This window comes from Marmota marmota, unplaced genomic scaffold, assembly GCF_001458135.2.
Source record: "Marmota marmota marmota unplaced genomic scaffold, marMar, whole genome shotgun sequence".
In the NCBI taxonomy this organism is placed as follows: Eukaryota; Metazoa; Chordata; class Mammalia; order Rodentia; family Sciuridae; genus Marmota; species Marmota marmota.
The window spans coordinates 2738117-2755071 of record NW_025999998.1 but is presented as its reverse complement, the minus strand read 5'-3'; the positions used below and the strand labels follow the sequence as shown (position 1 = coordinate 2755071).

Below are 16955 nucleotides of genomic sequence, written 5' to 3'. Positions count from 1 at the left end.
CAAATACTAAGATATACACAAATGACATGCTCTTAACAACCCATTTATGCACTGAGGATAGAAGCAGGACTAAGTCAAACATCTTCTTTCTCATGGAATAAGAGATACTGATTTCATTTCTACTTAAAAGAAGCAACAAAACTTTGTTCTTCTTATCTTTTTAATTCTACATATTTACATGGCTGGTATTAAAACAACAGAATCTTTTAATCATTGGAATAGAACTCTGGGCGGAGAGCCTTTCATAAAATAGATCTCTCTGTATGAGCATTTTTATGCATGCACACAGATGCATGAATTTATCTTCAGACTCTTTTTACCTAAGTTTTCATTAAAAGGCACATCTGATAGGGCAATTTCAGCACAGAAGACACTTAACAGGAAATAACTAACTAGAAAACTAAGGATGTACCTTCTTTGAGTCTTGCTGGGTTTTCTTTAAATACTAACTTTGAAACTAGTAGGTTGTCCCACTTAAAGCCCTTGATTTTAAATTGCCATTTCTTTTTACACCCAATTAAATTGTCAGTTTAATGAAGAATTGTCCAACTGAGTCGAACTGCAAGAATCTTCTCACTGATGCTTTCTGCAGTCTTAATTTGCAGATGCTTTTGCCTAAAATAAGAATTTAAAGTCACCTCCTCAACAATAAGACCTGTGAAGCTTGTGCCCCACTGCTGACACAGACAGACACATAAAAAAAACTTGTTCCACACACCAACCCTCTCGGGGGCATACCAAAAGAAATATTCTCCTAGAATAATAAGATATTTAGGCTCTGAAAGAGATTATCATGCCCTAGTTCTCTGATAAAGATTAAATAAAAATCATATACATTAAGGCCTTGGTATCTTTCAGTTACCTAAGCGAGTCCAGCTAATCTATAAGATTCAACAAGAACACAAAATACTGACCCTGGGGTGCTTGTTTTTGGGAGATACATTGTATAAAAATGCTTTAAATGACAATCAAGATTCCTTGAGGAATTTTCATACAAAGGAGGACTCATTCCTTATTGGATTACCAAACTGATGCTCAGTGAGCAATTTCAGCAATTTCCGTCAATCAGAGGTTTGAAAGAGAAAAACCATAGAGTCATACAACACTAATGTCACACATCCCCATAGGTTTGAAATGACCAACAATGACCTTTGAAATTAGTGTGATTATCTCACACTTTTGAAAAAAACATTTAATTGATATGTATGTATGGTATACAACATAATGTTTATTTCACATTGTAGAATGACTAAATATGGCTAATTAATGTACTCATTACCTCAGTTGTTTTGTGGCAAGAACACTTTATATTCACTATCTTATGATTTTCCAGGAATATATTATTAACCATAGTCACCATACTGCACAATAGATCTCTTGAACTTACTTTTCCTATCTAATTGAATTTTTGTTATCTTTTGACCAACATCCCCCCAACCACTGGTATTTTACTTTCTACTTCTGTGAGATCAACTTTTAAAGATGCCATCTACGAGTGAGCTCATACAAAATTTGTCTTTCTGTGCCTGGCTTGGTCTACCTAACATAATAATAAAAAGATAATTCAAAATGCATTTTTATAGCACCCTTTTATTCTACCTCTGGGTAAACAGTCTAAGTTCACATTTTGGAATGCATCCACCTCTTACATCCTACTCCAATCCACCCTTTCTGCTCTCCCAGCTCTCTTCCTACTCTCACAGGGGAGAAACTCAAGGATATTGATAAAGTACCTCTTATACAACCATCTCTGTGGATCCTCTTGCTGCAGTTATTTTTCACACATCCCTAATCTTCTACTAGAGATCAAAAAAAAAAGTGATCCCTATCTCTTCTGTCAAATTATGCTTGATTGTACCCTTTGCAACATGGCATCAAACACCAATCCAAACTGGTGAACAAAGGAAAGTATCTGGCATCAGAAAACCTGATAATCATCTCATTAGGCGAAGAGTTTGATCAAGCCAACCCCTGAATTTGTGGTTTTGTTCACAATGCACCTGGACCTTTCCTTAACAGTCAAATCTTTTAGGCTTAGAATTTCTGAATTTCACATCAAGACAAGCTACAAACTAAAACTCTCACCTCCCTAAATTGTGTCTCATGCTTAGTGATTCTTGATTCTCCAGGAATGTTTTGATTTTTGCTTCTCCAATAACTCAGAAAATCTGAACAAACATTTAGGTTCTGTAATATCTGTTCACTGAGCTAAAAGATCTAAAGATGTTTAAATATTCATTTTACAGGTGAAGCCTTTAAGGAAGCAATTCTAACCACTTCTGTTGCCTTCCTTGTTCTTTCTACTTTGACACACAAGACAACCGGTCAAAGAGGATAAGCTCAGAAATTCATTTGGTAAATTCTAGTAAATAATTTCTCCAAATTTTAGAACTAAATTATGTGAAAATAAAAATTATAAACCCATAGAATCCTACTGAAAAGGTTATTTTGCATCAATGATAACAGTGTTCAAATTCAGCAAGAAAACTTGGCCTTCTAGAATGAAGAAATTCAAAAATTGTGCAATTTGTATCTTTTGACCAATATGGGTGAACCCTTATATAATGTGCACAGCCAACCTGTTATGCCAGAGACCAGTCCATGTTTACTGCCTGTGTAGAATTATGTGTGAATCAGAGGAGGAAGAAAACAGGCAAAGATGGTCTCCATGAATTTAGGGACTCAGATCACTGAGCAAAATCCTTTTAAGTCCATGCTAATTCATGGAGATGAGCCAGAATAGATGTTTGCCCCTGTATAAGAGACTCACACCCATGCACTGATGTGGTCAACTAATTATTTTTCCCAATTATGTAAAATACAATACAGATCTTCTGTCTTTTGGTCCTATCAGAGTGGCAGAGCTAGATTTTATGCAGTCTAAATCTTATGAAACGTTGAAAGCCTACTTACAAAAATAAATGCAATGGTTTTACTTTTGCAAATTTTAGAAAGATAATTATTAGCTGGACATCCTCTGAGGCTCTCCAAGACCTTTGGAAAGCATCATGATAGGGAAAGCCCTAACTCTAAAGCATCCTCAGATGTACAGTATATCTGTCTATACCTCAACCCCACATCAGATAACTTCCCCTCCACTATTCCCATGCATATTTTCTGGCACCAGAGTATGAGGATGGCTTGGTAGGGGTCTTTGATCAAGGACTTGTATCATTGGAAGACACATGAAGAATGGTCACTGAGGTTAATCAAAGTTTACCCAGGCTGGTTTAAAACACACCACAAGAGCACTTTCATCATTATGCTGTAATGTTAAAAAAAAAAAAAAAAGAATGTTTTAATGCTATCACAACCATATTTTTACCATATTGACAGGGAATAGAGGAAAGAATGGCCCAAGTCCCAATCTGGCTAGGCAAAATCCCAGTCTTACTAGGCAGCATTTAATGTCATTCTTGGGTCTTTAAGATTATGACAAATCATTAAAAACAATAATAGAAGTCAGAGTAAACTCTTCATCCCAGGTGATGATTTATCTGTTTGTAAGCTGAGATGAGAGAATTTCATTTGCTATTGAGCCAGTGAATGTTAACTTTATTAATGTATCTTTGCAACAAAGATTAATGGGACCCACAGTAAGTCAGCTGTAGCACTTATGTCAGTTTACAGCAGGCTCGGCAGTACCAGGAAACTCAGCTCTATCATCATAAGACATAATGACATGCATAAAAACCTGAGTGTAAATAAGAGGCTCCTTAGGGTACAGGGCTGTAACCCAAGTGGGCAGGCCTTAAAAAAGCAGTACATTCCTATTCTGGAATATATGCTAATAGCTTCCCCTTAAGGGTTAAAACACATAAAATCATATTTTTAAATAAATAACTACTTTATTATGAAAATCAATTTTGCTTAATGAAGTCTTCTGAGGGAGAAGATGCTTTAAGATATTTTACTTGTACACTTTTAAACCATTTCATATTTAGCTTTGCTTTGTCATCTCCAACTAGAGCAAAAAGGAGTCATAAAAACCAGTTAAGTGCAGTAATAAAAACTCCTTTTACTATTAGTTGGAATAGAAACAAATGGGAATATTACTTTAAAGGTAATTACTTGAGTTTTTTTATTGCATCATATTTTCTCAAAACCCTAGCAAAGTGATCCCAAATCTTCCTACAAATGAAATATAATTTTCTCCAAGAACATTTTTAGTCATCAAGAAAAAAAAGCGAATTTAATTTTTCTGTCAGTCGAGAGGCTTCACATGTCAAACACATCTTCCATGTCAACAGACCTCCCTGTCGTGCTGAAGGAACTCTCAGGGGAACATCAGTGCTAACTGCAAGTACTAGCTTGAAAGGTTTAAGCTGAATTACTGTGAAAGTTCTGTTCTAAAAATACACTTAATAACCCCCACCACAATAGATGTGTGTAACTCCCTTGTTATTTTAACCAAAATTGTAGTTTCTCCTCAAACCAAGAATGTAGCTTCCTTGAAGGTAAGTGGGGATACTGTTATTTGCATCTTCTTTTATTTCCAATGATTTAACACAATCCCTGGCATACAGAGTCAATCGTAACAATCAATTCATGAATACAATTTTCATCTCTCATATCACGTGGGTAGTATGACTTCTTACTATTTTCAATTGACATTGAAGAAAGTGAACCTCGGGTTAAGAAATGTGCTCATGCCCAATGGGAAAATGGTGAAGACAGAATTTGATCTTGGATCTGCCTGTTAGTAGAACCTGAACTCATAAAAACATATTCAACCACTTCCTGCACCAAGATTGACAACATCAATAATCTAAGGGGGAAAAAAATGCCCTTTCAGCTCTTTAAATGTTGAAATGATGTCTGACATCTTCCTGCTTTTTTAAAATATATAACTAATGATGCTACATTTCCCTAGACATTTAAAAAAAAAGATAGGCTTTTTATCTATTCTGTGACCTAGGATAGTTCAGAACCAATAGAACAGAAATCATGTTTTAAGAAATACTCAAGATTGACCTAGGTAATAGAAGTAATTGACTATTTGGTTCAAAGAACATGGAAATGTCTGCTGGCACAACATTTAGCCCAAGTGCAAAAGGAGGAATAAGAATTATTGCTATTGCATTTTAAAGAACATTGTACCAATAAATGATTTTCAGTCCTTGAAAATAACAGTAATATATTTTTATAGTCTCACATCCCCATTTTTATGTTAAAAGCTAATCTTTCAATCTATTGAACAAAGCACTGCTTTAAAAAAAATGATCCAGAAAACATCCATGGGTTCTTGACCTGTGCCTCCACCATGACAGCCATGTATTTAGATAATAAACATTTAATAAATTACCAAAATTACCATAAGGAGGGAAGAAGGAAGGACATCAAAGCTTTCCACATCGGAGTCACTGCACCACATGCTTTATTGCATGTTCTTAACTTCTCTAAATGATCCTGAAAGGTCTAAGAACTTGACATTTGGCCTTGACTACAATGGCTAAACCAATACAGGTAGGAATGTTCATATGACTCAGGTCCATCCAGTTACAAAGAACATTCAGTCTCTTTGCAGAGTAGCTTTCCTAGTTTTATCTCCTATTGTTCTGCCTTGCTTTTCTAGATCTAACTCACCCTCTCCAGCATATGGTGGGCACTGAAAGCAGGAATCCTTTGTCTATTATATGTAAGTGAAGACCAATTAATGCCAAATAGTCTCTTACTGCATTGTGACTCTAACCATACCACATGCCCTATCCCTCCTCTCCTTCTTTGTGTGTGTGTGTGCATGTGCACGCACATGTGTGCATTCACTATTTCTATCTGTAGGTCACAGAAAATGTAGTGGAACATATACACAAAGGAAGTATATAGTGAATAAAAATGTCAAGAGGAGGCAAACTTCATACAGTGGCAAAGTGCTATAAAGCAAATTAAGAAGGTGAAATGCACATCGCATACACACTCGCATCATATATAAAACCCACACAGACATAAATTTATTTTCTAACAAGTTTTAGTTTAATTATAAAAGGTATGAATACTGAAATTAATTACTAACTTTACTAAAAAACATCAAGTTGTTTTGAATTTATGGTCTTGTACTATATTTAATTTTCAAGTTGCCAGGTAAATGATAGATCTGTGGTTTCCCATGCAATTAACAAACAAAGGAGAAGTGTATATGCCAATACTTAGAAGGATAGGAAATATCTGAAAACTGTTAATATTGACTTGCTGGTCTCACTTATTATATACAACTTCATTCAATAGTTCTTTTTTCCCATTATTTTTATTGATGTCAATTGTTCTTTTTTACACCATCCTTTGATAAATGCAGGATCCCTCCTGGGCAAACCCAAACTATGATAAAATTTAAAACCTAAAACCTGAACACAGACATCATCAGGCATCTGCTAACACTTATGATCAAAATCTGTTAATTAGAGAAAAGGGTTAAAAGAAACGATTTCTGCAGTGGTAAAGTTCAAAGATAGTAAAAAGAAGGGCATGGGAAGTTTTGAGATGGAAATTAAATTGCAAGTTCATTTTCAAAGATCATAGGTAAGATAGTCTCAAACTTTCCTAGCAATCTTTAATAAAAGATACTAAGAATACTAGGATGTATGTCATCAATGTTGTGTTTAATGTGGCATTAATCCACAAGTCATTGTTTTTTTAATAGGATAAAATAAGTTACTTACTCTTCTAAGGAGATATGTAATTAGGACTTTGATAATTAAACCTTAGATGAGGCACTTGGTATATCTGTGTCCTAAATCCCAATAAATTATGCATGCATAACTTTTAAAATTGCATCTTAATTAGTAGCTTAAAATAAAACTAATTTTGAAAGCCAAGATATTGAAGTTTTAAAAATTAGCCAACTTTTATCAGTGAAGGCCAACTAAATATCAAATTTTCAAGAATAAACATCAATTATTTATAAATATCTGTGAATTGTTTGATATATTACTTTAAGTATTTTAGTAACTTTTTTGTGCAAACTTCAACTCAGAGATGTTTTATGTTAACTTAATAACATGATTGCTCACTTGTATTGTTTAATCTACTTAGCCAATGTGTATTCACAAACTAATGTTCTTCCTCTATTGGTCTTCTCTGCTACTCCAATCTGAACTACCAGATACCCACCTGTGATGGTTACTTTTATGTTAACTTGACTGCAGCACATACTGTCCGTACATTTGTTAAAACATTTTTTTATTATTATTTATTGGTACAAGTGATTGAACCCTGAGGCACTTAACCACTGAGCCACATCCTCAGTCCTTTATATTTTTTGAGACAGGGTTGCTAAGTGGCTTAGGGCTTCTCTAAATCACTGAGGCTTGCTTTGAACTTGTAATTCTCTTGCCTCAGTCCTGCAAGCCACTAGGATTACAGGCATACACCACCGTGCCCAGCCAATAAAATTAACATTTAATTCAACACACTGAGCAAAGAAGACTGCCCTTCCTGATGTGGTGGCACTAGAATAAATGGCTAACCCTTCCCTTAGTAAGGGAGAATTCCTCCTGCCTGACTGCCTCCAAACTGGTACATTAGCTTTTTCCTACCTTCACAGTCTGAAACATCTGCTTTTCCTGGGTTTGAGCCTATTGGCCTTTGGATCGGAACTACACCATCAGCTCTCTTGGGTCTTCAGACTGCTGACTTGCCCAGCAAATCTTGGGACTTGTCAGCCTCACTGATCACGTGAGCCAATTTCTTTTAATAATCCATCCTATTGGTATGTATACATCCTATTGGTTCTCTTTCTCTGAAAAACCTTGACTAGTGCAACACCCACATCCACTAGTATCATCTACTCATTTCTTAACCTATGCAACTTTACTCAGGAAGCTTTTCCAATACTCTCAGACCAGCTCTGAAAGCATCCTAGATATTCAGTCCTCCACTCGGAGTTCTCCACGTCATAATGCACCATCTGAGTACTTTTACACGTTCTGCATATGCATGGCAATTTAGAGCTATTTTACTTCACATCATGCTCATCTTTGGACTCGGCCATTGGAGGAATATGTCTTTTATATCAGAAGTAAATATCTAAGGGACTAAGATGTTGTTGCAAATAATGCAGCAAGGATCATTTCTAATGGGATAAAGCCCAAAGAAGACCTTAGCTATATGATCAAGGGCAAACCATTTCAAACCCTCAAGATTTCAGTTTCTTAACATCAACATCTTCAAAAATGAGGCTAGGTAAACACTATATTCCTTTCTAGCTCAACGTTTTCATAGTATCAGTAAGCTAATCAGCAGTAAACACATGACTATACTCACTTCAAACTCATAATATTTTAAAGAGGTTCTTACTGAAATGCACTGATTTACAAGTACTGCCATTCTCTCTGACCCCTTTTAAGACACCATCTCAGTGTGGAAAAAGAAGTGATAATGGTTCCAAGAAAAGGGCGTGCACCATCACACAGCTGTGCTTAGAGGACAGATGACAAGGACAACATAAAGAACCTCTGCTCACAGGTACACTTTCCCCTCAAATATTATCAGTTTTAATGTCTCCCATTACTAGGGTCTCCCATGGATTGTCTACTAGGACTCCTACCTTTCTGCCGCTGACACATAAAGGAGGTACTGTTAAGTTGTGCAGATAACACTGACAAAAGTAACAAGTTTCCATTTATGTCTAGTGTCTCCACCCACTGCCACCACTTTCCAGCTCAGAAACACAGTACACACGGAAAGGCTTTATCATGTTGGTATCAATTTATTCCAAATATTCAACTATTTTATAAGCCTTTTCAAGTAATCTTCACTCGGTACCGTAATTGTCAGCAAGTTTGTTCTGTGTTGGCCACCCTTCCTTTTGTTTCAGTCTTTCATAAAAATCCTTTTGTGTGACAGTCAAGCAGCTGTGCTTTGTTCTTTAATGTTCCTAGCCTGGATCCCCAGCCGAGACCACTTTATAACATAAACGGCAAAGTACCATTTTCACAGCAGGGACAACTGTGTTCATCTTCAAAAAGAGGCATTAATAAAATGAGACTGTAATGAACATGCTAATTCTGATCACAGGGTACTGCACAATGGCAGAGATAGTTGACTGCCATCTCCCTGAAAGATTGTAAAAGTTGTGTGTGTATGTGTGTGTTTTAACAACTGCTATAATAGCTCACATTTTTTGAAACAGACATATTATGCAAACATTTCTATTTCCCAATGCAATGCCTTCTCAGTTTCATCCAACTGCTCTGTGTGTTTTACTATCTCAGTAACAGTCACCTTCAGGGAGCATTTTTTTTTTCATTTTGCAAGAACTGACTTCCTAAAATATGCATATCACTGAATCATACAAGGTTAGAAGTGATCTGATGAATCTGATCACCAATCTAAGCCTCTGATCACCAATCTAAGCCTCTTTGTGCGAATGAGGTTATAAAAGAGAAAACAATAAAACATGGAAGTTAACAGATTAGCACCAAAAAAAAAAAAAAATACCCAACTCTCTTCACCAGAGCCTGAGTTGCCACTCAAATTACCTGAGACCCAGACTTAAGTATTGTCTTACTTACTTATACTATCATTCATGAATCCTACATTTACATGCAGAGTAAACACAAACACACACACATCATTTATTCAAATAGATTTGCTAAACTAGGAAAATAAAATGCCTCACATTGGGTCAGTTAACTTTTTTAGGCAATAACTATATTTTGTATGTGTTCAATGAACAAGCTAGATTCCTATAAGGTACAATGTCACACCTTATACCCTGTTTCATTTTGGCAATGGTGGTAGTTATTTGGAGGCATGCTATTTGAGAATGGGCAAGTCTCTGAAAATAATCCATGAAGCTGGAAAATGGGACCTATTACATGCTAGTCTAAATGATAATATGTTCTCTAGATTCCTACCCTAAAAAAAAAAAAAAAAAACTAAGTTCAAGAAACATGACATTTAGTTTGATGTTTGAAGACAAAGTTAATTCAATTTTTCAAGAACTTTCTCTTAGAGGAAGGGAATTATGTCAACAAGTAAAAAAAGGATTCTTGATGCCGTTCCTCTAGCCCCCAGACAGGCAGGTACTTCTGGGTTTTTAGAAGGAAGAAAATTCTATAGATGGTAATATCTCATTTCCCCTGCTGAGTGCCTGATAACATATCAGAGAGAACATTTTCATCCCCAGTTATCATTACAAAAATTTGTATCACACATTTTCCTGCTGATATCTTTGGTTGAGAAGACACTGTGGCCAATAAACTAAAGCTCTAGATAGAACCAATTTCATTTGGCTGATAATCCCTCCTACCAAAACACCCACTCTGGTCCTTTGCTCGCCCCTCCCTGGACGTCTGTCTAATCCACTGTCCTGAGCAGTGCTCCACAATTAGGTAAGGCTTAGCTCTAAATAATCTTTTGGTGAGCCCTGTGCTGCTCAGGTTGGAGGGAGTACATGTGCATAACAAATATGTTCACCTCCTAAAGTACCATACAACTAGAGAGCCAACATTTGCTTCTGTTTCAACAACTAAAAAAATAATGACCAAGGGGACATAAGTATCACATGCTACTCCCCCTTCTCCCCCTTCTTCCTCCATGAGCCACACTCAACAGTGTAAATGGTTAATTGCCCAGATATCTCATTCCAGGTCACATTCAGCCTTGAGAGTGTAGTTATCCTTCCTTATGAAAACAGTTTCTGAAGCCAGGGTAATTTGAAACAAGCTACTAAGGGAACGTTTTCCCTGAAATGCTCCCTTCAATGCACATGGGTGGTCAGAGTATTATTTTCACATCTTCTGCATTAGCCACACAGGTCAGATGTTTGAATCTCCAATTAATTAGGTTGTCCAGTAGCCTGTGTGAAATAAATGACTGATCTCCATCCAGCCCACTTAGACAAAACCCATCATGACAGTTGGCACATTTTTGGCATTTGTCAGCAAAGTGGGGGGAAAATAAATGACCCATGCAGACAAAATGGGCATCTAAGGAGGGCCACTGGACAAAAAGTGCAAAGTGGTCTGTGTCTACCACAGAACAGAGTTCTTGACTGTCTGCCAACAAGATTTGCAAGAGAAAGTAAACTCAAAGTGAACACAAAGTTCATCAACTATGATATGAACCTCTTCAATCATTTATTAAACTGTTCACAAAATTCAAAGTCTAAAAGAGTCAGTTTACCACCTCTGAAATATCTTTCAGACTATTATAAATAGAATTATCAACATTTAAAAAGTTTAAATAGAGGTGACTCTAGAAAACAGAGACAATTCTACCCTTACTTATTTTATCCTACAATAATGTATGAAAGTATTCTATTTTAAGATTATGAATAGACTACTTTCCCATTATGCAAGTTACCTTTGTATTTTTCTCAGCAAATATTTCTGAAAACACTAAATACAGTCTTTTTCCAAGTGGGGTTAATGACTTTACTTGAATCACAAATTCATTCAAAAGCACTTACATATGACAAATATTCACATAAAAATTCAAGATCATATTAAAGTATTCAAATGCACTTGTTTTCTGTGGGAACTAGCTATATAAACGCAGATGAGATGGGGGAACTCCGGGCAGCTGTGAGGTAGGAAAACATAAATCCTTGTGGATTCCTAAATCTACAAGGTAGAAATCCCTAAATCCACAAGATAGAAAAATGACATTTCCCACCAACTTTTTGTTAATGTCTTCATCAAATACATAAATATTAAGTCAAACACATAATTGCTATTATGTACTTTGAAGGAATTCAAGGGCTTTAGATGGTCAAAGAACCAAAAAGTCCCTGATAAATTTTATTATACCTTTATAATAGTTCCAAACTAGGTGAATCAATGGGAATTAAATGTTTGAAAGAAGATCAAAATTAGTCTGATGTCTGATTTTATTTTAGATAGGAATACCTGAAAAATGATAGCAATTTTCAGATCTTTTGAAGTTTATGTGATCATGTGTATGTACATTCACATATATGCATATTTACCAAAGCATATAGTATCACATGTGTAAGTAAAATGTCAAAGATTCCATCCAGTTAATAGAAACTGGATTCAAATTCCTATCTATTTTGTTTTTGCCTAATGTCTTATAGATGCATAATACATTACTTCTTATATCTTTGCAAATATCTTAAACATATTTATTATAAAACCCCATTCATACTGTTTAGTGATTAGTTCATAGACCATGGCTTTGAACTTTACTGCTTGGGCTTACTGTAACAATGGGTTAGAAGTGGCTTGATGCATACTTTAGACTTGATGACTATGAGTCCTTCTGAGTATAAATAACCTTCTTCAGGGTCATTTGCCTGGGTTGTGAGGATGTCTGTTGGGTGAGTGCTTTTCTGGTTCCTTCTTATAGATTCTATGGAATTCTGTTTCTGCCCAGCTTTAAAGTTAAGCATCTGGGTTCTTAGTTCTGCAGTATAGGAATACTACTAGATCTCATCACAAGGCAGAAAGGCAATCTAGCTCCTCTTACTCCCATCTTATTTTGTACCTGATACAGAGTATATATACCTACTAATACTTCAAAAGTCTAAAAGCCCATGTAGTCATCATCTTGGGTTATAAGACTACAACTGTCTTTTTTCTGAGGGTTCCCTCTTTGTGTTTAGCACTTGGAAACATCTCTTTCTTACTTGCTAACCTAACTAGAATTTAATTATATTATCAGATATTTCATCAACATCTCTATTGATGAAGAATGAAGAATTCCCTGCATCAACTTAGCTTGTCATAATGGCAAAAAAAAGTTACTCAAATTTGAGTTGGTTTTAAGTAGCTCTGTGCTCTACGCATTTAAATATATAAGTCTGTGTGTGTGCTTGTGTGCATGTATGTACACACATCTCATTTTTCAATATTTTCCTTTCAATTTGGTAAGGTGTTTATACCACTTAAAACATGTTTTAGGATGCAAATGTAAATAACCTCATTCAGCTTCTTGTACTAACTAGTCTTCCTCTTAGATGTTCTTTAGTTTCCTTTTTTTAATCTCAAATTCAACAGGTAAATTTATTCTACATTACTGATAACTGCTTTCCTCCAAATAAACAGACTTTTAATATTAACAAGGTAAAGCTTCTCAGGAGAGTAGAAGAAGATTTAATAGAAAACAGATCTGGAAGGAAAATGGCATTTTTTTTTAATTTTATAAGATACAAAGTAAATATATCCCTCAATGGGGAAAATGGAATGCAGGAGAAACACGCATAATACATATAAGTTCCTCTATTTAAATTGTGATCCCTTCCTTCAAATTTCCTTCACCTTATGAAAAATCTTTTCTACTAAACTGTAGAATCAAGCTCAAAGCAAACAAACACAGTGAGAGAGAAACAGAAAGTCACAGATATGTTAGCATGAAAATGTCATCTGTTAGCTCTCCAATCAGGCAATGTTCTTGTCTCTACACAAAAGGCTGAATTAGATATATGAATCAGAGGTTAACCACTAGTCTTTATTCTGTAGCACTGACTTTGTAAATGAAGCCTAAAAAGTGAACACACCGCATGTCATCCATGCTTTGGTCAAATTATGCAAGCAACACAGAGACACAGAAGGGGATTCACTACCTCATTTCACTTGCATCAATAGATATGGGTTCAAGAAAAGATAAAAGACTGAAATAAAAAGATTATTTTTGACAAAGAAGAAAGGCATCCTTCTTATCCTCGGTTCTGACCAGCTGCTTAAGAGGAGCTCATCTTTAGATAGAGACCGTTCCTTTAATTTTTAAAACACTATCAGCTTTGGTAGTTTATAAAACAGCTAAAAAAAAAAGTATGAAAAGAAAAAAAAAAGACTATGCACAAGTAATGCTAACAAACAAGGGTAGCATACCTGTTTCTTCCTAGATCCTCCAGCCGAAATCAAATTGGTGTCTGGCCTTTGAAATCAATACTTCTTTTTATTTTCCTTTTCTCTTGCTGATTAGCATTTCTTCCAAAACCATACCAAGATCAAGTCCACTGTCTCATTAAAGTTAGACCCTTAGAACATTTTACTGAAATTCATTTCCTACTTAAACACCATAACAATGTTAGTCTTTCTCATGGCCCTACAAAAGAACACCTGAGATGCAGAATGGCAACAATGACACAATCAACAACCTTGCACATAAGACTTACCACGCAAAACTGTGAGCCTGGTGGAGACAATGATTTCATCCACTTTATTCGAGGCCACACATTCGTAAACAGCCTCATCCCGAGGAGTCCGTAAGGGTTGTATTCTGAGAACTGATCCAGATCCATCGTCAAACTCTATTACCTATTAGAGGAAACAATAGCTGTCACAGGTGTTGTTATAATTACCCACCTCTCAGCTAACCTTCTCAATGCAGTGGTGAACCAGCCACCAGGCTCTGAATGAACTCAGCATCATTCCAAGACTGAGTTTAGAGACAGAGGTAAAACAGTATAGTCTAATTGAAAGAATTTTCTACCAAACAAAAAAGAAAGACATAAAACTACATATGCAAAATGGGGATTTCTAATGCAACCGAAAACTGCCCTCAATTGACACATCAACATATTCAGTTTGTGTATCTAGGTAATTTATGCCTATTAATTCTGCAGGGACTTGCAGTTATGATGGATAAACTTCTCAAATTATTTGGTCTCTCACAGTGCATATGCACATGTGGTAATAACTGAACTGTAAGGTGAAGAATTAAAGCAAGCCACCACAAACAGTTCTGTGGGTCTGAAGTATCTCATCCTGAACAGTACAGATGAGCAAACCACGAAGAGAAACTGCATAAATCTAGCACTTAGGCAGTCAACGAGATGGCGTTCACAACCCAAAGACCTGATGACATGCATTAATTCTGCCATAAATCATTCCAGCATTTGTTCTAGCTTAGCATTTTTTGCATTTTTAGGGCATTCTAGCTGTAAAATGGAGGCTTGCTTCACCAGGCAGAAAATTAATGTTCTAAACACCAAGCCTGAATTCACCATCATTATGAACTCTATTGCAAAACAGCTTAGCAACACCACTAATCATGCCATCCAGCTAATTCAGGTACTAAAAAAAAATGATGGTAATGATGATGATGGTGATACATATGTATATATAACTATAGGGTCTGTCACCTGTCTTTTTAAAACTATGCTATGTTCTATCAGCTGCTCACTCAAATGAAACTTTTTTTAACTACAAGTGGTACTTCCATGTGCCTAAATTATGAATTGAAAACGTTTTACAAATATGTTCATGAATGCTTAATCCCAAATGATGTTTTAGCATATAGAGGAAGGAGACCAAATATTTGTAAAATATGTCCATATTAAGTCCTTTGTATATTCCATATTCATCCTAAATTCATGGAGATATCCAAAATGTTCCACTTCTCAAAGCACCACAATTTATTTTCACCCCTATTAAGCACACATTTTAAAATAAATCTATGCATCTTAGGGAAGAAACAGCATAGTTATTAGAATCTTGGTCAATAAAATTAACTTCATTTAAACTAAAAAAAAAGTGTACCAAGGATATGCATGTGTGTGTGTGTTTGTGTGCACGCACACACGTGGATATGCACACACACGCACACACACACACTCTACATGCTGAAAGAAATAACCTGAAGACTAAGGTATTCGTTTCATGTTTAAACCACCACATCATTTGTTATATTTCAAATTTCATCACTGTGATTAATAGGTACTTTATACATAGGAACCATATATCACTGACACTCTATAAAAATGAGCACAATCAAATTGTTCTGGATTTTGTAGTGCTATATTTCTTTTAACTAGAATGCACTTTTAATCTGCCAAATTAAAAATTGAACCTAGATTAAAATCTTAGGTTAAAAAGGAAGCATGTTGGGAGTCTCTATACCACCTTAAAAAACAAAATAAAACAAAACAAAACAAAAAAAGTTGAAGCTATCCTCTTCTCCATGTCCAAAATTGCAGCTGTGACATTGTGTGCTCCCTACATTATTTTTCTGAGTAACTTAACTATTTTTCTTCTTCAGAATGAGCAAATTTCAAAAACTTAAGACCCCTCACAATACTCAAAGAGTAATACAGAAATGGTGTTTCACCATCTTGGATGCACTGGGCGTTACTGAATAAAGAAAATCAATTTGTTCTCTAGGTTTACCTGCAATTTCAACCTGTTTGAGTATGTTTCTTACAGGGTAGTATTTTACACTAAGATATTGTAAAAAAATGTCTCATTTAGGTTCATGCTATTTTCCTGTTCAAGTCTATTCCCCTTCTTTTTAAGAACTGAAATTCAAATCCCAATCCAGGAAAACACCATTCTCTCCAGAGTTGTAAACCATGAGACTGGATAGAACTGACTCCATTCCTGTAGATTCTGCTGGTTTTAATTAATTAGCCTACACAATTCACCTGCCCACACAGATTGGTTCAAGAATAAACAAGTAACTCAGAAAGGCCAATGAGACAGGAAGTTTCAGAAGAGTCAAGTTTTCATATATCCTCTAGACTTGGCCATGTAAGGACCAACCTTAAGAGGAAGCAGACTGAGGTTGGAGGTGACAAATGCATCCCAGGAATGCAATTTAAGTCCTTGCACAAGCAAAGACAAAAGGCAGCCACTTCAACCCCCAAATTCTCCTTTTCAAAAAACCATTTAGAGTTACATTATCACATACAACATTATGAATGTCACACCTCAGAGACTACAATATCTTATCAGAGCAAAGCAAACAGGTAACATATAAACCCAAGACAGAGCAGATAACATTCTTCCCCCAGAGAAACAGAACAATGGACCTAATACCTCAAATCTCTGATTGCTGACTTTCTTTCCTTTTTTGTTCCAGACAATTTTAGGTCTTGGGTCTCCTGTAGCTTGGCAAATGAAAGATGCAACTCCGCCAGAGACCCCTGTCTGATCAACCGGTGTTCGTGTAAACCTTGGAGGTGCTGAAATAAAAAGAAATAAACATCACAATTAAATGGAAAATTGAAATACAGACCAATATCCCTTTGCAACTACTCCCCCATAACCCTT

General features: G+C 35.7%; 1 protein-coding gene across 50 annotated transcripts in view; it reads right to left on the bottom strand.

Moving 5' to 3' along the window:
• The window catches only part of Ptprd (protein tyrosine phosphatase receptor type D), a 2156260-nt gene that overhangs the window by 272148 nt on the left and 1867157 nt on the right, over window positions 1–16955 (bottom strand). For 26 of the 50 annotated variants that reach the window (XM_048806991.1, XM_048806964.1, XM_048807006.1 and 23 more), the window contains exons 12-13: window positions 16722–16867; window positions 14081–14222 (exon numbers count right to left, since the gene is read on the bottom strand). In XM_048806991.1, coding sequence (XP_048662948.1) covers window positions 14081–14222; window positions 16722–16867 — 288 coding nt within the window. Of the gene's footprint in view, window positions 1–14080; window positions 14223–16718; window positions 16868–16955 lie in introns of all 50 variants that reach the window. The other 24 variants (XM_048806967.1, XM_048806968.1, XM_048806990.1 and 21 more) reach the window with 1 other exon arrangement.